Genomic DNA, 23935 nt, shown 5'->3' on the forward strand with positions numbered 1-23935 from the left:
AGTAATGCAACACCTCGTCCTCATTGGTGCTGCGGGGGTGCAGCAAACATTATTCCACTCGCCGAGGTGGAGTACCAGCAGTGCTGTAGCCGTGGAGTCAGAGCGCTCTACGTGACTTGCCAGTGTGGACGGGTAGTGAGCTCCTTTATTGCGATGTAACTCACAAGTGTAGCCAAGCCCTAAGAATACATATAATACACTGAAAAATGCATTATCTAAACAATTTTTTAGAAATACTGTCAGTTTTCAGTGTTTCCATCCAGCAAATGATGGTAATGTCTGAATTCAATTAGAGGCTTTATATGGCCTTAACTCACAATTCATGTATCTAACCTAAACTTTAACTTAAATTGCCCAGCTGCCTACATAGTGGTGCTCACAAGAGTGTGGCTGTGTTTAATAAACTTTTTAGCACACTTGATATATATTAGCCTATTGCTAACTTACTGTTCTTAAATGGATGTAGTGAACAGAGTACCGTAGCTGCAGTTTTTTGCCCTCTGCTTGTCCTTGTCTTCGTAAGAATATTTATATTTTAATTTTAGAAAAATGTGATGAAGAGCTACATAGTCAAATTAATTAGACACTGTTTACCTTCAAACCTGTTTTCAGGTACTTACATAATACTTGAATAATAATAGGTTATATAGCTCATTACTTTTCTAAGTCCAAAAGTTCAACTTTTCTCCTGAAGTTAAATGCCATTTCAATTTGTAGAAAAAAGCATAAAGCATGCTTTAAGAAAAAGGTTGAAGAAATAAAGCTACAGTCAGTAAGCTAAACTAAGCTATTTTTATTTGCTTTAAATGTAGTTCTCGTTCTGTACATTTACTTGATGTCATCTGACATTAGTCAGTGTTTTCTCTTGTAAAACAAAAGCAAAAATTTTGATACAACACTTTTTCATGTAAAAGCTCAGTTATAAAAGTCAGGAAGAAAGTCCCTAATTCAGTCACGTTACATTTTATTAAATCATGAAATGCTACATATACACAAGGATGGAATTACTTTATTCCAGTTCCATTCAGTTTTTGAAATCGGACGTATAGTTCACATTTTAAATGATTTGAAGCAGAAATACTACTCTTCTATTTGACTTTATTTTTTTAACATCCTTCAGTAGCATAAAATAGAAAAGATAGGAATAAGCAGTAGCATATTAACTTTAAATGAACAAGAAATGTATAAATAAAATAAAACTGATAGCTTCCTTGTGTAGTCAAAACTGGTTTGTACCAGCAGTGACTTAAGTCAAGTGTTTGTAAGCCATTGTTTTCTCCACAGGACTCCAGGGGATTTAAGGTGTATGGGGGCAAGTTTGCTGTTTTTAGATACTAATGTGTCTTGTTTTCTGGTACTGCTAGTAAAGCTAATTGCGTCAGGAAGTCACTTTAGAGGCAGTGCCCACTGGGGAAGATGAGAATTACCAGAATGGATTCAGTGAGATATTGTAGATACACATGTTGTAGCAACAGTTTGCAAATCTGTCTGGATTATGAGGAAAATTTTGTGGAAGTTCCACGCTTTATGGGTTGTTAGTACTGAGTTAATGGACTAAGTCAGAATACCTTATCTACATACAAAATTGTTACAAAAAAATCTGTAATTAAATAATATATCCTTTTATAACCACCTTTAAAATTATAGTAAAAAGGATTAATTAATAGGAAAAATATTGCTCACTTAATATTCCTTCTTTAGGAGAATGAATTTTGTTAGGCTAAGATTCAGAAATACAGATGAGTGGAAGGATGAAGGTCTGTGAGTGCCCACTCTTTCCTTTCCTCACTTATACTCTTACCCCCTGAAGCAAACAAAAACACCCTACCATATTATTGCGGGAAACTAGTAATGCCTTGCAGTCCACTTTATCCTCATGGATGATAATTGCTCAGTGTTCCTGAAGAAGTTAAAAGAAAATGTTCTGTGGAAAATGTTAACATGAACAAGACTTGTCTTATTTAAGCATTTAATCCCATTTATATCTCAAGACAACTGGTATCCAAGTACCTGTCCAGTTTTTCTTGAATTCCAGTAAGGGAAACTCAGCCATTACCTATAAGAATGGAAAATCCGAAGCTTGGTTACCCTTGAGAAAAAATGTCCCTGTTCTGTTTAATTTAAACTTATTATTTAATATGTATTTGCAAACGTAGTCAGATGTTGCTGCTACATTTTTAAAATAGATCTTTGCCAAGGTTTGTCTGATCTTTTGGATACGTGTAGGTTGAAATGTACCCCCGTCATATACGCTGTAGGTTCCTTTGCTAAACTTGGCAATTCAACAAAAGTTCTCAAACCTCTTCATATCAGATCAAACTGAAAGCAGAGATGATCTTATGGTCTACCTGACCTCCCGTTCACAATTGCGCAACATGTTCATGGCAACTGCTTATATGAAAAAGTACTGTTAGAAATGCATTTAATGCCTTGGCAGTCTTTTAAAAGCAATAAAGCTATTGGAAATGAGGAGTATGTATCCTTGAAAAACAGCCACCTATCTGCAGAGAATCAGCAAGTGTTCCGTTGACCACAGTTTGAGAACTTAACTCTTCAGGCTACCATTGTATCTCTCACCTTGCATGTAGTAGTCTAGTTAAGTAGCACAGCTCCAGGATTTGTGAAATAATTGCAGAAGTAAAATGTACTAGAGCGGTCTCTGTATCATGGTCTTGTATGTTTGTGTAATAACTTTTTGTTTGTTCTTCCCTTTCATTCAACGTAAGTTCTTTGTTCTTCTCAGCTGAAATTGAATCATATGTTACTATTAATACAGTATATTTAGTTCTTCAACAGTAATATTGTACATGTTGATATGTAGACTTGAAATAATTTGGTAATAGTAAAATTAATTGCCACTTCCCTGATCATATCCCTAATGTATTTAAATCTTTTTGATGATGAATGCAAGTCACCTAAATGGGAACTGCAGAATAAGTGGAAGATTACACATACACATTTTTACCCATTTCTAATCTTTAAAAAAATTATGCTATTATTAAAACAGAGATAATCACTATTTCCCTCAGTTCTATGGTATCTGAACTTCCTGCAATCTCTGCCAGAATGACATTACAGCTACCATTAGCAGTCTAAAATAGCTGTTTCACTCTTTGCTCAATTTTCATTGCTTTCAAAACTACTGTTGGACTGAAATACTTCATGTATAATCTCTATTTGAAGGTGAATTTTTCTGTAGAAGGCTTCCACAAAATTGAAGCCTTATGAGGCTATGGAAGTATAGTATCATGGGAAGAAATAAAATGTTCTTAAAATTTTGTATTTTAAGTCATATGGATTCACTTTAAAGATCTTGAATCTCAGTGAGGTCAAATGCCTTAAGTTAACTTTACATAAAATAGAATAGAACCTTCACGGTACTTAAAACCTAGACTGGTAACAGTTTCTGCCTAATTAGTTGCTGGCTGTTATCAAAATATCTCAGTATCTAATTTTTTTTTATACATATAGGTTATACCCTGTATGTGGTGCTTTAACATTTAGGAACGAACAGTTGCCATTGTAGTAACAATAGCCTGTGTGTACACAATGGGCACATTGAGAGTAGCACGGCACTTCCTACCATAGTTGCACCTTTAGTCACAGTTTGTGTAGTCATGAGTATTCCAGATTTAGAGTGCTAACTGCAGTAAAGGCTACTTGGGGTTAAATCTGACTTTGTAAAAGCCTTACATTTTAGTGTTGTTTTTTTTTTTAAGAGAAACTGCCCCTGTGATACTTGTTGTGGTGGGATCTGGTCTTCCTCTTGGTGCTTGGGGAACGGAAGTGACCTCCAGCTCTCCTCTGTGGTCACTTCCATGAATTTATCACTTATATACTTTCATTGTTTTTGTGTGTCATTTGGAATAGAAGGACTTCTTTCCTCTGACAACTTATATCTATTTTTTTGCTCTTGGAGGTCGCTTTAAGGGCTGCCCCAATTTATTTAATTTTTGTCAATTGCTAGGAATTATGAATGACCCATTAATTGAATATTACTCTGTAGACCTGCTGAGTCCGGCACTCGATGCCATATTTATATAGATCCTATGTCCCAGGTCAAGAATCATAAAGTAGTGGCTATTCCCTAAGTATATGGCAGAGGGGACAGGCTTCAGAAGTGCTTAACACTTATATTGAAAGAATAAATGGATTTTCCCAAATGTAGGAGTCATCTACTGATGCTTACAAGGAAATCTAAATGAGTTCCCTTCCATGTTGTATCACAACCAGAACTCCTTTGAGCATGTGCTTTATTCTTCTTCCATGACCGTTAAAGGAAGGGTAGGTGGGTTGTAGTTAACAGTATATGGGAAAGTTAGGTCAGGGCATGATTAAATCTGCATATTTAAATCAGCTGTCAAAAAGGCCACGGTTAATAAAATCATCTTAGTAAAATGCAGAAGGGTTATTCTTGGATGGCTATTTTTAATTCACTGCTGCATCTGAGTTAGCCTTTGGAAGCTGATAGGATTTTCTGTTGGGGAGGGTAAGGAGAATACTGATTTTACCTCTTCAGATTGTTTACGAGAGGCAGCAAGTAAAGCTGACATGCCAATCTCAAACAAGAAGTTCTGTTATGATACTCTGAAATACAGAAGGCCATGCACTACAAGATGTTCCCTCTTTGTTTTTGTTTACAAAATAAAGGTTGGGATGCTATGGTTACATCAGTAAGTAGCCAGGCACACAGTCTGTGCATCTAACTTCACAATATTTTTACACTTCCTGTGTTTTGCAGCAGCTTTTATTTTGGTTTTCTTGATTAATGTAGAAGTTTCACATCTTGTAAATCGCCTGCAGTATATGGTATATTTCATGAAAGAAAATTTGTAGAGCACATTTCTAAGGGGACATTTGACAAGGTGTGAGTTGCATAATGGTTAGTATTTAAAGAAGATGGGGTATTTTCCCTTATTTTTCTTTAGTTGTAAGATCTAATTATAGGTGATTATAATTCAGGTTGCTTCTGGTTTTTTGGTTTACTTGTAATTTTAAAAAGGTATTAAAGATGCCAGGATCCAGGGCTAGGAGCATTTTCATGTCTAAATAAATAATGGAGATGAATACATGCAAAATAATTTTTGGGGGGTGGGAGGGAGGAAGAGTGAGGGAATTGAATATACCCACAATGGAAAGGAGAAACCTGAATAGATAATGCTGAAAATGAGGATGGGGTGATAGCGGACAGAAAATTAGACATGATTTTGCAATGTGATATGGCTGCAGAAATGATCATTTGAATTTGCTGCTACGTGTGCAAAGACATCTCACAAAAGAGAGGCAGTCCATAAAATGTACTGTATTGCAAAGACCTGAATTTACAGGGCGATGATACTGAATGAGTGTCATGTAACTGTTACGACTGTAATGTGAGGGGTGTGCTAGATGTATATTGGAAAAGGGCAACAAACTAATTAGGGGTATGGAATGGCTTCCGTATGAGGAGAGATTAATAAAACTGGAACTTTTCAGCCTGGACAAGACACGATTAAGGGGGGATATGATAGAGGTCTATAAAATCATGACTAATGTGGAGAAAGTAAATAAGGAAGTGTTACTTACTCCTCATAACAAGAACTAGGGGTCACTAATTGTAATAGGCAGCAGATTTAAAACAAACAAAAGTATTTCTTCACACAATGCACAGTCAACCTCTGGAACTCTTTGCCAGAGGATGTTATAAAGGCCAAGACTATAACAGGGTTCAAAAAAGAACTAGATATGTTCCTTCAGGATAGGTCCACCGATGACTAATAGGCAGGATGGGCAGGAATGGTGTCCCTAGCTCTGTTTGCCAGAAGCTGGGAATGGGCGAAAGGATTACCTGTTTTGTTCATTCCCTCTGGGGCATTTGGCATTGACCACTGTCGGAAGACAGGATACTGGGCTAGATGGACCTTTGGTCTGACTCAGTAAAGCCGTTCTTATGAATGTTTTGTGAAATGGGGTTCCCCAAACTGCAGATGTAGTTCTGTTAGCACTGTTGTTCACGGCTGTTCACAAACACCATTGCACTGTGGGTGAGGAGTTCTTCTGTGTTATAAGCTGGATTCAGATACTCATAAATTTGTTAAACCAAAATACTTATGTTTGTTACTATGAGCTAGGTAACTGGCCAGGCTGGAGAATATTGCGGGTGCTGTAATTTAGAGAAAAGCAGTGTGAGATGGCCTTTAGTGATCAGACAGTTGATAGAAAGGAAGCCTGCTAAGAAACTTTTTATAACCTTTACTGAAATTTGCCATAGTAATTAAGCATGCTTATACTTGTATTTAAAATATATTTACAGTATGCGTGTTCCTTTCCCCTACTCCCTTGTCATTAGATTGTGAGCTCCTTGAGCCATTGACCCTGCCTTTTCTGTTTGGACAGCTCCGAACTCTTTGTGTGTGTTACAGCATAGCACATATTCAGTCTCTAAACATGTTTTGTTTGGCAGTGTTCTCAAGATATGCTTTAATTTCTAACACGTCTTGTTTTGTAAGCTCAGCAGCCCTTGGCAGTGATCCTGGAGCTTCTGAGAGTTGCTTTATAAATACTAAGAAACATAAGATAACGTATATCAGGACATAAAATGCAAGCAACAGACCTTATATAAGGCTTTTGGCTGCACATAAGAGCACTGTCCACAAGGTCTGCTAGATGATAGAAATTTGCTGTCAAAGTGGTTTATTTAGAACACTTAAATACTTTATACCACACATTGAGACTACATTACTGAACTATTAAGATTCAGATTTATTTACACAAGTAAGAAAATAGTTTTCCATAATAACCTTATCTTTGCTGTTCTACATATCTGTTACTGAAGTGTGTGTATGTAAGAAGACAAGTGAGTTTTATGGAGTAAAGTCAGATTTAGCTGTAATAACAGTAGTAGTAGTATATTCTTAGAATATACTTGCATAGGGCACAGGACATACTTTAAACGGTGCTGTTTTTTGCATTTTTTTAAAATTGCAAACTGAAAAATAGTTGTCTTTGTCGTACTAACTTTTGAGATTTAGAATGCCTGGTCGCCTCAGATTGTTCAGTTTACCTGTTTTCATATTTGTGAACTCGGTTACATGTTGTGTTCATCTTTCTGTCTCACAGTAGTAATACTTTCTGCCATGTTTCTTTTAGATGTGAATGAGTTGAAAGAGTGCCTGTATGTGCTGGTGAAGGAACAGCAAGTTCTGGCCACACAAACTGCCACGACAACTCTTTCGGCTCTGCGGCTGAAGCAGAGGCTAGTTGTCCTGGAACGATATTTCATTGCATTGAACAGAACCGTTCTTCAGGAGAACGTCAAGGTTAAGTGGAAAAGCAGTAGTATTCCTCTGCCTGCTGCGGACAAGAAAAGGTAATGAGATCAGGACAAGCAGGTTGCTCTAGTGCTAGCTCAATTTAAAACAGATGTTAGTCATCTTTTTGTGACTTCACTAATGTGGGAGACCTTAGAACTGGTTTATTTTTCCTTCTGGACTTACATTCAATACCTCTGGTGCTTGTATTATCTCTGAGGCAGTGGCTTTGGTCCTTGGTTGACAGTTAAATATTGCCCCATGTTTCCAATACACCATGTTCCTATGGCAGAAACTTCCTATAAGCTGTAATGCTATTTTCACCAAGATGTTTCTTGTATGTCATTCTAGCTAGCTATGGTCAGGCCTGCTTCAGAATGTACGTCAAGGGAGATCATATGACTGTAATGACATTAGTAGCTGTGTTGTTAGAATATACTTACATACACAGGGCACAGGACACACTTTAAACAGTGCCTGAAAAATAGTTTTCCTTGTCATGCATTATCTTGATACGGGCAAAAAATGTTAAAAGGGAGTAGCTGCAGATATGGCAAAGAAAACAATAACTGAACAAGAAATAGTGGGTAGATATAAATGTACATGAATTCCTAATATGCTTCTCCATTTGTAAGTTTTTGTACTTACAATGCAGTTACTTTCCTGCTGTAAATAAACTTGCTAATTCTAGTTCACAGGCAAGGTGCAAGTGAAGGGAAGGGGCATGCTGTATTTGATCAAGAGTGTGAGGCAGTTCAGGTTGAAATTCCTTTGTTAGTGCTGAAAGCCTTTATTTGATTAATTTCTATATACTCCTCTGCAAGAATGTCTTTAAAGGAAAGAGTACTTATGAGTGATCTAGCAATGATGATGCGCCAATGTCTGGCTGTTTCTATTCCTTGGAAGAAATATTTTGGCCTCAGACATGACTTAAGTAGACCAACACTTTTTAAAAAATCATTCTGTTGAAATTTCAGTATAAAAAATGTAACCTTTTTATTGGGGCAGCAAACCAAAGCAGTCCAAATCCCTGATGTGCAACCAAAAGAAGGACAAGATTGTCATTCTTTCTAAGAGAAACAGTGGGGTAGGGGGTGGTTGCTCATTCTGCAAGTAGAAGGTGAAACTTCTTTATTTTAATGTGATTTCACAAATAAAAATAAAAAGGTTAGTGAATGCTATTAAGAAAAATTAAATGTATGCTTCCTCTTTCTGCAACCAATTATTGAACTTGCAAATAAAAGCATTGTTAATATATGACCCTCATTAAAAAAGTTAATTGGAAAAGAGATTACAAAACTGTTAGAGCTTAGAGGGAGAGACTCCCTAGGAGAAAGAGCTGTTGGGTACAGATTAACACAGGTGTATCAGAGCCAGGTTGAATACAGTGCTGGACAGAAGATATCCCAGATGCAACATCATAGCTGCAGCACTGAACATGACTGCAGGAGGACCATTCAAAAGCTTGTGCTGTTGTAGAAAGCTTATTTTAATAGCTGTCTTTCAGTGGCATTCTTAAGATGGGAACAGTCATGTCAAAATATGTACGAATCCTGGTATTAAAAGTGTAAAACAAAAGTTACAGCTGGGTTTGCAAGAAAACGAAAACTGTTTGGAAAATAGATTGAAGCACACTATAAATGCAACACCATACACTTAGCAGAAAGATATGATTGTGTACATAGAATTACAAAATCACTAAAGGATATTTAACACATTAAAATATTTTAATCTGTAATGCTTTAGGGATTTAAAAATGAACGTATACAATTTTTACTTACTTTTCATCATTTATGCTGTTACCTTTATTGAATTAACTGGGATAATAACCCTAGTCACTTTCATTTATTGTATCAATTTCAACTTGTAGTTCTCTTTCATGAGTACAGTAGTGTTGAGCTTCTGATTTTTTTTATAAAAAGAACCAAAACACTTAATATTTGTATTCATAGTGGCTTTTGAAAATCACCTTGATAATAAGAGCCCACATTTGGGGCCTAAGGTAAATTTTTTTGAAAGATGTTTTGTCATAGAACATACCAGCTCTGAGAGAATCTTCAGGATAATGACAGTTTCATATGACTGGAGTCTTCTCACTAGTTGGTTAACACTAACTCTACATTGGTCACAAAACTGAACAAGTACAACTTTTTAGCCTCAGTAAGGAGGCCTAAAACTAGAGCTTTCTTATCAACCATAGTGGTAAGATTTAGGAACAGGCAACACACGAGATATCAGTCTTGCTTCTGACTTATTTTAAACCAAGGTTCTTGGTGGATGGAGTTGATCTTTTTGGACAATGGAAACGAATCTTGGCTGTTAACATTTAAGAGCATTAACTTTCTCTCTCCAAGAAAGGATTTTGAATTTTTTAATTTTCTTGTCTTAGTCCCAGACCGATAGGCAAAGGTGTAGAAGGACTTGCACGAGTGGGATCCAGAGCAGCACTTTCATTTGCATTTGCATTCCTTCGCAGAGCTTGGAGGTCAGGTAAAGTCCATTTTGCAATCTTATGTTTACCTTATTTTGTATAATTACATGCACAAACTAGGTTTAAAAGAACATTCTTAAGGTCACAAAGCTGAGCCAGAGAGAGATTGAGGTAAAAAGTCCATTAATGTTGGGTGCCCAATTTGAGACATCTAGGACCTGATTTTTCAGAGTAATTAGCATTATGCAGCACTTCATATGTGCAAGGGATAGATCCCATTTAATTCAGTTGCAATTATGAGTAGTCAGCACTTCTACAAATCAGGCTCCAGGGTCTTGAGTCAGCACTCAGAAAATGAAGAACACCCAATTAATAACTATGGTTTAAGTGACTTTGTCCAGCATACCATAGAATTCTGTGGCAGAGGAAGAGATAGAATCCAGTTCTCCAGGGCAGCATTCAACTGCCTTAATAATAATCCATTATTTTCCTTCAAAAAGGTGTAGTGATGTCCTTCTGCTCTGCTTTCTGCTTCTCTGCCCACCTCCAGAGAGGGAGCTAGTAGCTCTGAACCTATATGCAGCCCACTAGCCTGGACATTATCTTTACTCAGCTTGATTAAAAGTAACTGTTTTTAGGGAGCAGGCGATGAGTGAAAGTTAAATGCTAAAACTTTGTCTAGAATAAAAAATAATGGGACAGGCTGGCAGGAAAACTGATGAGACTCCTATTGATGCCTATGATTTAGGAATAATTAGTCCTCCTGTGTGGTTGTGATGGTTAGCTATACAGCTCCTTAAAATTCCAGTCAACATTATTCTGTGAAAATTAATCCATAATATATATATACTTTATACACTTACCAGTTTTGGCGGTTTGTAGTTGCTTTTTCTAAAGTTCATACTCGGAATCATTTTGAGAAAATACTGATGTACCCTTAGCTATCTAGTACATACTGTAAGGTAACTGATATGTTGTCTTGGCTGGTAGGTGAGGATGCAGACCTTTGCAGTGAATTGTTACAAGAATCTCTTGATGCACTACGAGCACTACCAGAAGCATCCCTTTTCGATGAAGGGACTGTATCATCTGTATGGTTGGAAGTTGTGGAGAGAGCTACTAAATTCCTAAGGTCTGTTGTGACTGGGTAAGTGGTTTTTTTGGTTGGTTTGTTTGAATTGACATTGAAGGGCGAGTCTGAATTTTTAACAACTGATGGCCAAGCAAAAATAGTTTCTGGTAAATTGAGCGCTACATAGAGCAGTTTCCTTTTCTGATACCCTGGCATCAAGCAAGTAGTAGACAGACAGGTGTGTGTGTGTGTGTGTGTGTGTGGAGAGAGAGAGAGAGAGAGCGAACGTACCACTTGCTTGATGTGGGCTGTCTCTCTAGAGTATCGCTATCTCAAAATGACCTTGTTTTTCATAATTTTCAAAGAAAATTGCTCAGATGTACCGTGCTTAGGTAACTTAAATGGACTATGTTTAATGTTCAGACTTGGCATAGATATATAATCTTTAATGAGATGTTATGTAAAAGTGAATGAGAATTGCATACTGAACAATACGTTCTCCTTTTTAGTTTAAATTGTACAAAAATATTGAGTTTAAATTGCACTTGAACACACATTCAAATGAACACACATGATCCAGTTTGCATCTTAATTTTATAGAAAATGTTGAAATGGGAAAGCAATGTTAATACAAAACTAATACTACAGACCCGGACTAAAAACTTCTGCCAACACAGCTATGTTGCTCAGGACTGGGATCCTGGGATCCACACAGTAGGTGTGTGGCAGGTCTCCAAAAAGGGCCGTATTTTTGGAGTTGAATGTATCTGACATATACACACCCACATCATATATAATCTGAAAGTTTATTTTATGTACGTTTAGAAGAGGTATGATGTGGCACTGTCAAGTGGTTCTGTAAAGCTATGGTTGAGGTGAAACAGTGGTACCCAAAATGAGTGTTTTTTGCACAGTTTCAGAAATGCTGCAACATGACTGCGACTACAGTTTTTACTGTTTAAATTAATTTGAACACCTTAACGTGGTGGTTATTGGTCAAAGCTACCAAACAACAATGTATTAAGAGTTTTACTGGCTTTGCATGGGCATGTTTTTTCCCAGAAATGAAGCTGTTTAGCATGTGACAAAAATGGTCAATATCACATTTTGCAATATTCTAACATGAAATGTTTTTACATCGCATATTCTCCTGGGCACATCCCACTGGGAAGAGGCCCTGAGGCTGACCCAGGACATGCTGGAGGGATTATATTTCCTGGCTGGCCTGGGAACACTGGGGAATCCCCCAGGAGGAGCTGGAACATGTTGCGGAGGAAAAGGAGGTCTGGTCCTCTTACTCTCTGTGCTGCCGCTGCGACCCTCACTAGGAAAAGCGGCATAAAGGAAAAAAGAAGATATTCTTAATTATCAAAGTATTTCACAAGAGATTATAATAGGTTTCTGTATTTGCAATTGAAATTTGCTGAGCAGATCAGTCTCACTGAAGGTTGTGCACCAGTAGCAGTAGATTGCAGGCCCATAGTTTACACTGCATAGTGGGTAGATATAAATGTACCTGAATTCCTAATATGCTTCTACATTTGTAAGTTTTGTACTTACAATGCAGCATATAGTTTGCCTGATAGAAGGTTTTAATTTGTAAATTGCCTTTGCATGCAGTATTAGCTTCTGAAATGTTCTAGAAACTGGCTTTTTAATTCAGTGACACTTACGCATAGGTCAGCATTAGTGTTAGAGATGAGAATACACAGCTTCATATTATGAATATGGAAAAGCTGTGAGAGAAAGAAGTAGCCTAACAAGAAGTAGTGAAGATTAAGTCCACAAACAAGTCCTTGCCTATGCACTGAAGAGGGATGAAGAGCACGTTACAACTCTTACCAACCACGTCGTCAACAATATGACAAACCCATTTGACCCTGAATCGCATGCTGAGGTGCTTATCAACATATCTGTTGGACTACATGTAATGTCAGGTGTATAGAAGTCTCTGTTGAAAATAGCAGATGTTTATGAAGAACAAATGAAGAAATTTGTGAGAGGTGCACTTGATGTTTCAATGTCAACTGTTCTTAGTCACCCAATAAGACTTATGCTGCCTGTGTCCCTCTTTCATGCTGATGGAACAATGAGAAGAACAGACAAAACTGAACGAGGGCATCAGCTGGAATCTCCATCTGAAAGAATCCATGAGCTAAGAGCATGCAACAAAGGACCTCCAGTGTATATCTGGGATGCCATGGCTGTCATACAAATGATGGCTAGAGACAAATTCCACACATGCGATGAATTGGCTGCTGACTGTTTGAGGCAGGTCCCCAAAGATTTGAAAAGCTAATTCTTTAATCAAAGTTTTTGACAGATATGACAATAGTAACTCTGAAAACTGCAGAAAGAGTGTGCTGGGCAGGGCTGTCCCTAGGGGTTGCGGGGCCTGGGGCGGAAGTGACAGATTCGTCTTTTCTGGGACCGACAGCGCAGGCCAATTGCACCAGCCCATGGGGTCCCCCTAAGCGCAGGGCCTGGAGCGGTTGCCCTGATTTGTCCTACCCAAGGGATGACTCTGGATATGGGAAATATTAGGTGATTGGTGGAGGCCCTGTGCTTCTGTGGAAGAAGTTTCTAAACTTGGCATCCAATAAGCAATCACTTATAAAATTCCTCTGTGAATATATGGTTCAAAATGCAACATAAGCAGTGCTTCTTGCTTTAAGGCTTTTCAAATGGTGAAGGAGCAAAGTGCATCACCAGTAGAAGTGTTAAGTCCAAAACTTATGCAGTACTCAAGAGGAAGTGGACCTAAGAATGCTTCTGGATTCTGTATGTGCCAGTATGGCTTTTGGGTCTCTTGTCAAATGGAATCATAGTAATTAGGTCACCTGATACAGATGTTTTTGGTCTTTGCTGTTCGCTACTTTCCAAAAATGACACATAATGGTGCCTGTTTCAATCCATGTTATCAGCACAGCTGAAAAGTATCGCTTCTGAAATACCCAAGGGAGTTGAGGATGATTATTTTTTTTAAAAAACAAATCTCTGCACTTCCCCAAAAGAGAGTCAATACTTTGCTTCATATTACTCTGCATATTTTCCTAGATATTTTTCTGCCCCAGAAGCTTATAATCATCCTATAAATGTTGACATCATCTAGCACCTTGTAGATACTATAGTTGTGCAGATATGTTTTGTGTTTTCCCGGTGGTTTCTTTGTAAACCTCATGTAATGTGTTAATGCTGCAAACATGAATTTCTGCATCTTCAAGTATTTTTTGTTTTTTAAATAGTGATGTACATGGAGCTCCAAGTTCCAAAGGGCCAGCAAACATTCCATTACAAGACCAGCACTTGGCACTTGCTATATTGTTAGAGTTGGCAGTGCAGAGGGGCACACTAAGGTGAGAAATGTAGCACTTTTCTGCTCTCAAACAAGAGTACCTATTAAAATGTTCTGAGCAATTCTGGGCGTCTAGTTTGCATTAGTTCAGTGTTAACATTTTGATGCAACACCTATGGGGTCCTCTCCGTAATGATTAGAGGTGAAATCCTAGCCCCAGTGAAGTCAATGGCAAACTCGCATTGATGTCAGTGGAACCAGGATTTGACCATAATTTCCTATCATGAAGGGTAATGATGAAGGATGAAATATAGATAGAAAATTAGGGAATACTAAGCACTCATTCTTCAGGGTCTAAGCCAATGTAACTGATGGGGATTAGAAAGAAACATATTTTAGTGAGCAGTCTATTACATAATTTTCTGCTAGAAGACTTCTTTCATATTTCTGTGAATCATCAAGATCTGTCAGTGATGGATTACTGTTCTGAGCCAGAATAGTAATTCCTATGTAGCTAAAATGTTGCAAGAAAGGAGGTGAAGGCACATTAAAACTATATTGAAATACATTTTTGTGGACATTTGGTCCAGATCTTCATCTGGTATAAGTGATATAGTTCCATTGAAGTCAATGGGGCTGTGCTGATTTATACCAGCGAAGGATACTTTTAGTCTGTTCTTACAAAGTTTATCTATAACCACAACTTTTAAACAGATTGCTCAGTTTTCTAAATAACTACTGAATAATCAGAGCTAAAACTTGAACACATACCAAAACTAAAAAAAATCCCAAAATTTCAAAAACTGTACTTCACTTTGACACTTTTTGGGGGGGGAAACCCCTAAACTAAGCAAAACTTCTAAGTGAGCTAGCTTTGAGTAGATTCTGCCTAATACCCTCACACACATACTACTAAACATGCAAAAGCAGCAAAGAGTCCTGTGGCACCTTATAGACTAACAGACATTTTGGAGCATGAGCTTTCGTGGGTGAATACCCACTTCGTCGGATTTAATGAAGTGGGTATTCACCCACGAAATCTTATGCTCCAATATGTCTGTTAGTCTATAAGGTGCCATAGGACTCTTTGCTGCTTTTACAGATCCAGACTCACACGGCTACTCCTCTGATACTTGACTACTAAACATGCACATCTTCTAAAATTTGATTTAATGTAGAACTTCAAATAACTTCTGTAGGAGTGCTTACAACAGGATGATAAACTTACTCTTTCAGCCAAATGTTGTCTGCTGTTATGTTGCTGCTTCAACTCTGGGATAATGGAACAAGGGAAACAGATAATGAGCGATCTGCACAAGGCACAAGTGCACCCCTTCTGCCTTTGCTGCAACGGTTTCAGAGCATAATCTGTAATAAAGACATACCTAACGCCGAGGATGAGATTCAGGTATATGTGTCTTGGTTTATTTATGAGGTATATTCTATCCAGTATCCAATTATTTGTGTCATGTTGCTTAGCAATCAAGTATAGATGCTCATTGTTGCTCTTCTAAAGTTTGTAACTCCACTTTTGTAGTAGTAATTTACACATCAAGATACATATACAGCTGTTGTATTACAGTGTGTACATTTTGCATTTTCTCGGGATGGCAGATTAGAAGTTTGCAGTATGTTTATATAAATATTGCATTTTAGATTTTGTTGTAGAAATAGTTTTTATGTGGTACTACAACTCTGTGTGGATTAATTTTCTTGAACATTTAACTGTTTCCATTAACTTGATTGAAACATCATTTCATTCTTAAATTTTATTGTGAAGTACTGAATAGCACAATTGATACAAAGGTAGCATCAGTTTCTGTTACTGAAATAGTGGCTTACTCAGTGCTAATCAACGTAATTTAACAACGTATTTCTCAGTGTATATGTATACTTGAAATTATTGCTTGCATGAGGAAGGAATATTATATACAGATGCCGAGTCCCTTATTAACTTCAATAGGAATTACAGATGCTGAGTATCCACAAAATATGCCATATCTGTATCTAGAGAAATAAGGGAAAAGAACGTATGGGGCGTGTAAAAAGTACTCTGAACATTTTCCTGTTTTTAACTTTTTTATTTTTAACTGCTTTTCTTTGCTTTCTTAGATGCTGTCCTACTCCCTGAGTCCCAATGAGAGTTTTCTGAGGTACCTGACTTTACCACAGGACAATGAGCTAGCAATTGATCTGCGACAAACGGCAGTTGTGATCATGGCCCACTTAGATCGCCTGGCTACTCCATGTATGCCTCCACAGTGTAGCTCTCCTACATCTCATAAGGTAATCTCATATAATCTCAAATAAAAGGATTCTGTTTGTAGATGGACAATTTGTTTTCTCTTTAAACTATCAAGAAAGACCATTCAATGATTTTAATAAATCATCAGTTTACTTATAAAGAGAAGTGTAACTATTGGTTTTAAAATATTTTCATATAGAGTGTCTAAAGTGAGTTTCCAAAATGCATAGTTGTCTGTTTATAGTAATCTGAGTATTTAACCTCCCTGCCTCTTTTCCTCATGTTTGGCCATAGCCAAACAAGGTATCTGACCAGGGAGGTAAGGTATAATTTAAGACTGAAATCCCTGTGCAGTTAGAAATTTATTCAGAATTTCCGTAATTCAATTTAAAAGAATCCAAAGTTTTATATAAGCAGTTCAGGAGTAATATCTGAACAATCTCCTGTAGTGGATATAAACATGTACAGACTGTACCAAAGAGTTTAATACTTTCATTGGAATGAGGAGACTCTTCTTACTCTTTTTATTTTTGTTTTCCAAGCTACTTTTTGAGCCCTGGGATCTTAGTTTTCTGTTTCCCTTCTTCTTATCCCCTTTTCCCAGTACCACTGGGGTTATCTGAACGTGGCTTATTCTGGAGCCCATTGTTACTGCTCTTTGCATCTGCCAGAGATTTCTACAGAATGACAAGCAAGTCATTCCCCAAAACCTATGGCTGATCCTGCCCCATAAATGTACTATTTCCAGTGCCCATCAAAGTAAATGGTTCAGACCAAATTTCTTAAATGTTTAAGTCAGAGTGCTCTGGTATAGTAGCAATTTAAAGAAACGCCCAAATTTTTATATAACTTCACTGGTTGAAAGATCTTCTCTACATACTTGCTATAAATATTTATGGTATAGTCTGTAGGCCATGTCGGTCACAGGGTATTAGAGAGACAAGGTGGGTGAGGTAATATCTTTTATTGGACCAACTTCCGTTGGTGAGAGAGAGAAGCTTTTGAGCTACCCAAAACTTTTCTTCAGGTCTGGGAAAGGTACTCAGAGTGCCACAGCTAAATACAAGGTCGAACAGATAGTTTAGCATAAGCAATTAGCACAATCTGTTCAACCTTGTATTTAGCTGTGACACTGAGTACCTTTCCCAGACCTGAAGAGAAGTTTTGGGTAGCTTGAAAGCTTGTCTCTTCCACCACCAGAAGTTGGTCCAATAAAAGATACTACCTCACCCACCTATGGTATCTTTTAATTAGATTGTGATGCATGTGAGACTATTTTTAATATCTTATTAATAGGTAAGGTTCATTGATGTCTTACTTTTACAGCTACCATGAATACTGATTGATTGAAGTATTGTTGAAGCAGCATAATTATTAGAAAAAATATCCTGGTGTTTGTGTTTTTAATTAAGTTGTGTAGTGAACTGTAAATTCTTACTTAGCTTTTTGTTGCCGTACAGGGATCTTTGCAAGAAGTCATAGGTTGGGGTTTAATAGGATGGAAATATTATGCTAATGTGAGTGGTCCAATTCAGTGTGAAGGACTTGCCAATCTTGGAGTTATGCAAATTGCCTGTGCAGAGAAACGTTTTTTAATCTTATCTAGAAATGGACGAGTTTACACGCAGGCATACAACAGTGACACACTGGTAGGTGATTTTTACATCCATACTAAGCGTACCGTTTTCTATAAAATATGCTGCTATGAGATTGTTCTTTCTAATCATTCAGATGTGTAATGGAGATATTGTGATGCTGCTAATCTTAAATTCTTTGTTTTTGAACCCTCAGCAGCAATGGTTTATCACCTTTGTTTGCCATCTTAAGAATTTTACCTATGTTATAAATATTCGTTATGGTGCTCGCAACAATCCGGCCTTATGAACAATGCCCTCTTTCTTCTCCAGCGGTATTGCTTTGCCATTTATTTCCATGTAACGTGGCAATTGCTTAGCATGAAGTGCATTTAAACTAATGGATGTTTTGACTACCAGTGCCTAAGCATTAAATTCCCTTTACAAAATTATACTAAAACAGAAAAATATGCAGCTAAGACTATCTGATATGATCAGACAAAAGCCAGTTTAATATATATTACATGCATTATAAGGATGGGACAAAATGGGAGCTCCAGAGCATCCTCTATTTTTCACCAAACCCAAATATTTGATCTGAACTTCTGGCCTGGTTCTCTGTTTTTATTAAATTAATACTGGAATGTATAGTTTTGAAGTAAGGCCTTATTGGGGAAAAATCTAATTATCAAGTTATCTGAGTTTTTTTGACACTCCGAGCAACATAAGTAACTTTTCTTTGTACATTGTCTCTAACTAATTTACAGGGACCACAGCTGGTGCAGAGTCTTGCTTCTAGAAATATTGTGAAGATTGCAGCACATTCAGATGGTCACCACTATCTTGCCTTGGCAGCAACTGGAGAGGTTTTCTCTTGGGGTTGTGGAGATGGTGGAAGACTAGGCCATGGGGACACAGTGTATGTGTAATAAAATACCATTGATTCACCAGCTTAAGCATAGAATGTATTTACAACTATTCTACTTTAATGTTAGAAACTAAGGTAGGATTAAATATGCAGACATTTAATAAGTGTTACTGAAACACAGCCACTTACAGCGAAATGACAACTGGAAAAAGATAACATAGTATGCTATAGTTGTTCAAGTCCTCCAGTACATATGTATCATTCAAAGGTTGATAAGAAATTAAGCAAAGCAAGATGGTTTACAAACATACATTCCTTTAGATTTTGTCTTAATTATGTTGTCATGATTAGACCGGCAAATAGACTACAGTTGTTAATGGCAATGGAAAGGTCTAGCTTTCCTCTAATTTTTTTTAATGGATTTTAGACAACAATGAACATATATGAAGGGAATACCTGCTTAGCTTAGAAAATTCTATTGCATGGCGAGATGATCCAGGAGGTCTTTTAAGGATATTTGTCTTAATTGAATACTGATTTGTGGCTATAGAAAATGATGATAAATGTATCTAATCTGTTACCCAGTGTTAACATAAAGATCTTCAAGAAATCCATCTCCACTTATGAAATCTGACACTGAGTAATCCAAAATGTCTTTTACAACAATCCAACTTCAGGACAACACATGCATGTATTATCAACTGTTAAATTACATCCTTTCTGAATATTTTTTCTCTCCTTTTTAATTAAAAATTCTGACTTCTTCGTGTGCTTGCATATGTTCATTCCACTGTATGTGAGGTGAGTATGCTCCTTGTGCACCGTGGTTGGAGATCTTTTCCCCTTAGCAGTATCCATTGGGCTGGCCCAAGCACTCTCTGTTGCCACACGCCACAAAAGCTGCGCCAATTCTCGGTTCCACCAGTAACAGTTGTCGGAGTGATCTCAAACTTTTGTCATAAGTGCGGCCTTCACGCCTTTATGTATCTATATGCTGTTGTCATTAGGAATTGGTTTGTTAGTTTTAGTGATAGATTTTAGATTTAGGTCTTTTGGGACCAGTTTTTCATCTTTCGATATTGGGATTGGTACTGGAACGATGCTGTGCTCATCAGGTTTTAAGTCCTTCTGGACCTGTGCTGAACGTATGCTGGGCAGTGACCCACACCTGGTTTACTTGAAATGTTTGGGAAAATTCCACGTAAGTGACAAATATTCTTGGCCCAAGTACCTATCACAGATGTTTGCAAAACAGTGACTTGGTCATCAGTCCATACTTTTGCTCTCCTTATGCCATTTCCTGTCAATCCAGGGACCATGCAAATTTCCGACAGGTTGTTCTAGAAACACTGGTCAGATATTCTCCCAGCTCACCTCCACGTTGGTCTGCTTGTGAGTCACCTACAGTGAAATGGACATGTGCAAGCTCTTGAAGAAGAAAAAATGGTTACCTACCTTTCTGTAAGTGGTGTTCTTTGAGATGTGTTGGATATGTCCATTCCATGACTCATCCTCCTTCCCTTCTCTATTGGAGTCTGTCTGGAGTCAACTATGCACGAGGTGCGTGCACACCTACAGTGGAATGGATGTTTTGCAACAAATCTCTAACAATAGTTGCAGAAAGGTAGGTAATCATTTTTTATATTTTTGATAATTTCTGTGCTTATTTCTGGAATATTTATAGTTTCAGAAGGGCACCTATCCTCCCATTTTTCCCAGGCCTCATATGTCTGATCCCAGGAGTCCCTCTTCCCTTCTTATTTACTTGCCAAATCAATTTCAGAATGGTTCAGTGCAAGTGCAAACTGTTGTGTGTTCCCCATTCCTTTTTTTCCTGTGTTAAACAGTAACGTTGCAATGCTCTGTCTTGGCCCAGAAAGTAGGAGTGAGTGTCTTGTTCTGTAGCTGAACTAGTGTTTTCCATGCAGTATAGGGGTGTACTTAAATAGTTCTGTGTTGAATTTGTATCCCAGAGGTGATAAGCACCACTGCGGTGACAAATCCGTACAGGATAAGGGAGTGCTTCTGTCTTGGGGTTGAGATTGGAGGGAAGGAGTTGTTCAGATACAGCAATTGGAGCTCAGTTTTTTTCACAGTGAAGTATAGTGCCTGTGAAAACCACTGGACTGACTTACTTGGAGGTAAAAATACTAGTGATCAGACTTTAGTATGTCACAGGCAGTGGTAGTGTAAACTTCTCCAAGGTGCTTTGCATATTGTGTTTATTATTGATCAAGCTCAACCTTAATTTGCTTTACAGGTCCATTTATATCTTGCTGCCTATGGCAGTCAGTAAGGTTTGTAGTTGTGATTGTGATGATCAGTTTATTTTCTAGCAGACAGGTTACCACAGATCTTTTCACATAATTACTGACTCTTGTCTTCTCTCAAAATAGACCCCTAGAGGAACCAAAGATGATATCTGCTTTATCTGGAAAGCAGGCTGGGAAACATGTTGTTCATATTGCATGTGGAAGCACATATAGCGCAGCCATCACTGCTGAGGGAGAGTTGTATACATGGGGACGAGGGAACTATGGCAGGCTGGGGCATGGTATGTTCCTCTAATTTCTTAAAGCCTGGTGTTCTGTTTGTGAAAATTTTAAATGTATATGTCTCGAGTATTTTTGACAAAGCAATTATTTTTTGTTTGGAAGGTTCCAGTGAAGATCAGACCATCCCAATGCTCGTCACAGGGCTGAAAGGACTGAAGGTTATTGATGTGGCCTGTGGAAGTGGAGATGCTCAAACTCTTGCAGTGACTGAAAATGGTTAGTGGCTAAACTTGCCATGGTTAATGTCATTAGAAAGACATTTGTGGTATAGGTCTTATGCTGAACGTTCATGAAACAAATTTTATAAGAGAATCTCAAACTGAAAGTGCTTTTTCAGAATAGTCTCTAGGTGATTATTTATATTTTAATACGTATTTAAAAATTGAAAGTATTAGTAAAGGAGAAAAGTTAAGCATTAAATTTATATAACTTGCTACTCTTTCCAGATGTATAGTTACTCAGACTTTTTCAGACATCTCTTCAGCTCACCAGCTGTTCTGCTGTATATTCCTCCTTTTCACAAAAATATCTCTTACCTACCTAAACTTCCAGTACTGTTTTTGAGATTTAAACTTTTTTGAAGTGGTCAGAGTACAGTTGTAACACACCCCTCTTGAATAGACATAACTCTGTCCTATGCCTTTCACCAGAGCACCGTTGGCTCCTGCCACTGTGCTTCCATCCAGCCTCCCATTTCTCACAACTGTGCATTTCAATGTAGCTTCTTCCTTCTTCTTGCTGCCTGAGCACCAGCAGAGGCACAGCAGCTTGCATCAGCCAGGAAGAGAAATTGCAAAGAAAATCTTGCTCAGCCCCTGTATCCCTGGGCTGCAACATCCTCAGTACAGGCAGAATCTTCAGAGAATTTAGCTGCCAAATTCTAACAAGTGTGTACTGAGCATGCGTGAACTCCACTATTTTTTTTGGAGACTTGTAATGTGGTCATATTTAGGGGACTTCCAAAAGCTCTAATTTGAATAATTTACTAACTTTTGTCAATATATGTAACTTACCTGAAAGTTCAGTGCAATGTCTCCCTTTCTAGGCCAGGTGTGGTCTTGGGGTGATGGAGATTACGGGAAGCTAGGAAGAGGTGGCAGTGATGGTTGCAAAACTCCCAAGTTGATAGAAAAGCTTCAGGACCTGGATGTTGTGAAAGTACGCTGTGGGAGTCAATTTTCTGTTGCTTTAACAAAAGACGGGCAGGTCTATTCCTGGGGGAAAGGTGACAATCAGAGGCTTGGGCATGGAACAGAAGAGCATGTTCGATATCCTAAACTGCTGGAAGGCTTGCAAGGTAAGTGTAACACAAAATTGGCAATCGCAATTCTTTCTCAACCTAGAAAGTTGGAAAATGTCAAAAGTGCTTAATTTTTGATGGAAAAATTTTCTTTTATCATATTGTATCCTAACTTAAAGAATCTCTCACCACTGCTCTCATGATGTCAAATTGTAACTTACTTGTATTAAACAAGTGTATTTGCCCCCCCCTTGTGCATTTTATCTGAGATTTTACTTCTGTTATTCCAACAGACTTGTTATGCTATTCTATTAAAACCTTTTAATACTTGAAAATTCTTGTTTCTATACTCTTGGCTTTCTCTATTCCTACTGCTTTTCTCACTTAGCCTGACTGAAGAATTTTTGCATGTAAACTCATTTAGGCTCCAATCTTGTAAACATGCACATGCTTAACTTTACATACGTGAATAGAAATGTTGAGAACCATGGACTACTCATGTGCTTAAAGTTAAGCATGTGCATAAGTGTTTTGAGTAGCTCAGAAAAGAGCTAAAAGTTGTTGCCTACATTTTTTAAAAACAAACCTGAAATACTGTTAGGGCAGATGAGAAAAGACAGTATTATGAAGTGGGTTTTACAAATCTTTGTAATGGACATATTGATCCATTGCATTTCTACTGTGATGAGGTCACCTAATTGAAAGAAATTCTGAGTTGTGTGGCAGAACCAATTGACTTCAGCATGTGACACTGTCCAATCACTTTTTCATTTAATAGTGGAAATGCCATCAAACTCTTCTAAATCAACAACTAAGCTAAATGGGTGCAAAATAACACAAGATTTTTGCAGTCTTATACACTTCGGCACTTCAGATAGCTTAAGTCTCTTCAACCTTTCTAATTTTTTTTGGGTAGGCTCTTCCAGTCTATTAAGGTGGAAGGTAGAACTACAGTTTGACATATTTACTCTGCTCATTTTTAATTGTGGTTTTAGTAATTGTAGGTGTTGGTGAAACACAAAAGCTATTCCACAAATGGTTTTTCTGTTAAAAAATGTAATCTTTGTAGTAAGCAAAGTTTAATATTTGTTCACTTTTTGCTATCAGGGAAAAAAGTGGTGGATGTGGCGGCTGGATCTACCCATTGCTTGGCACTTACTGAGGATAGTGAAGTGCACAGCTGGGGGAGCAATGATCAGTGCCAGCATTTTGATACTTTGAGGATCACTAAACCAGAGCCTACTGCTCTCCCAGGATTAGACAGAAAGCACATTGTTGGAATTGCTTGTGGGCCTGCCCAGGTAAGCTTTGAATCTGTTACTCAGGATTTGTCTTCAACTTGTCCGTGGAATTACAGGAGTGTAGT

At 37.7% G+C, this 23935-nt stretch overlaps 1 protein-coding gene across 1 annotated transcript in view; it reads left to right on the plus strand.

Moving 5' to 3' along the window:
* Positions 1–23935, plus strand: part of HERC2 (HECT and RLD domain containing E3 ubiquitin protein ligase 2) — a 193783-nt gene that overhangs the window by 32015 nt on the left and 137833 nt on the right. Inside the window, exons 5-16 of the mRNA XM_045004994.1 lie at positions 7129–7348; positions 9679–9779; positions 10711–10867; positions 14038–14148; positions 15324–15495; positions 16200–16373; positions 17793–17981; positions 18674–18825; positions 21171–21328; positions 21432–21545; positions 22375–22626; positions 23677–23870. Of these exons, the coding sequence (XP_044860929.1) occupies positions 7129–7348; positions 9679–9779; positions 10711–10867; positions 14038–14148; positions 15324–15495; positions 16200–16373; positions 17793–17981; positions 18674–18825; positions 21171–21328; positions 21432–21545; positions 22375–22626; positions 23677–23870 (1994 nt within the window). The remainder of the gene's footprint in view (positions 1–7128; positions 7349–9678; positions 9780–10710; positions 10868–14037; positions 14149–15323; positions 15496–16199; positions 16374–17792; positions 17982–18673; positions 18826–21170; positions 21329–21431; positions 21546–22374; positions 22627–23676; positions 23871–23935) is intronic.

This window comes from Mauremys mutica, chromosome 1, assembly GCF_020497125.1.
Source record: "Mauremys mutica isolate MM-2020 ecotype Southern chromosome 1, ASM2049712v1, whole genome shotgun sequence".
NCBI classification, from domain to species: Eukaryota; Metazoa; Chordata; order Testudines; family Geoemydidae; genus Mauremys; species Mauremys mutica.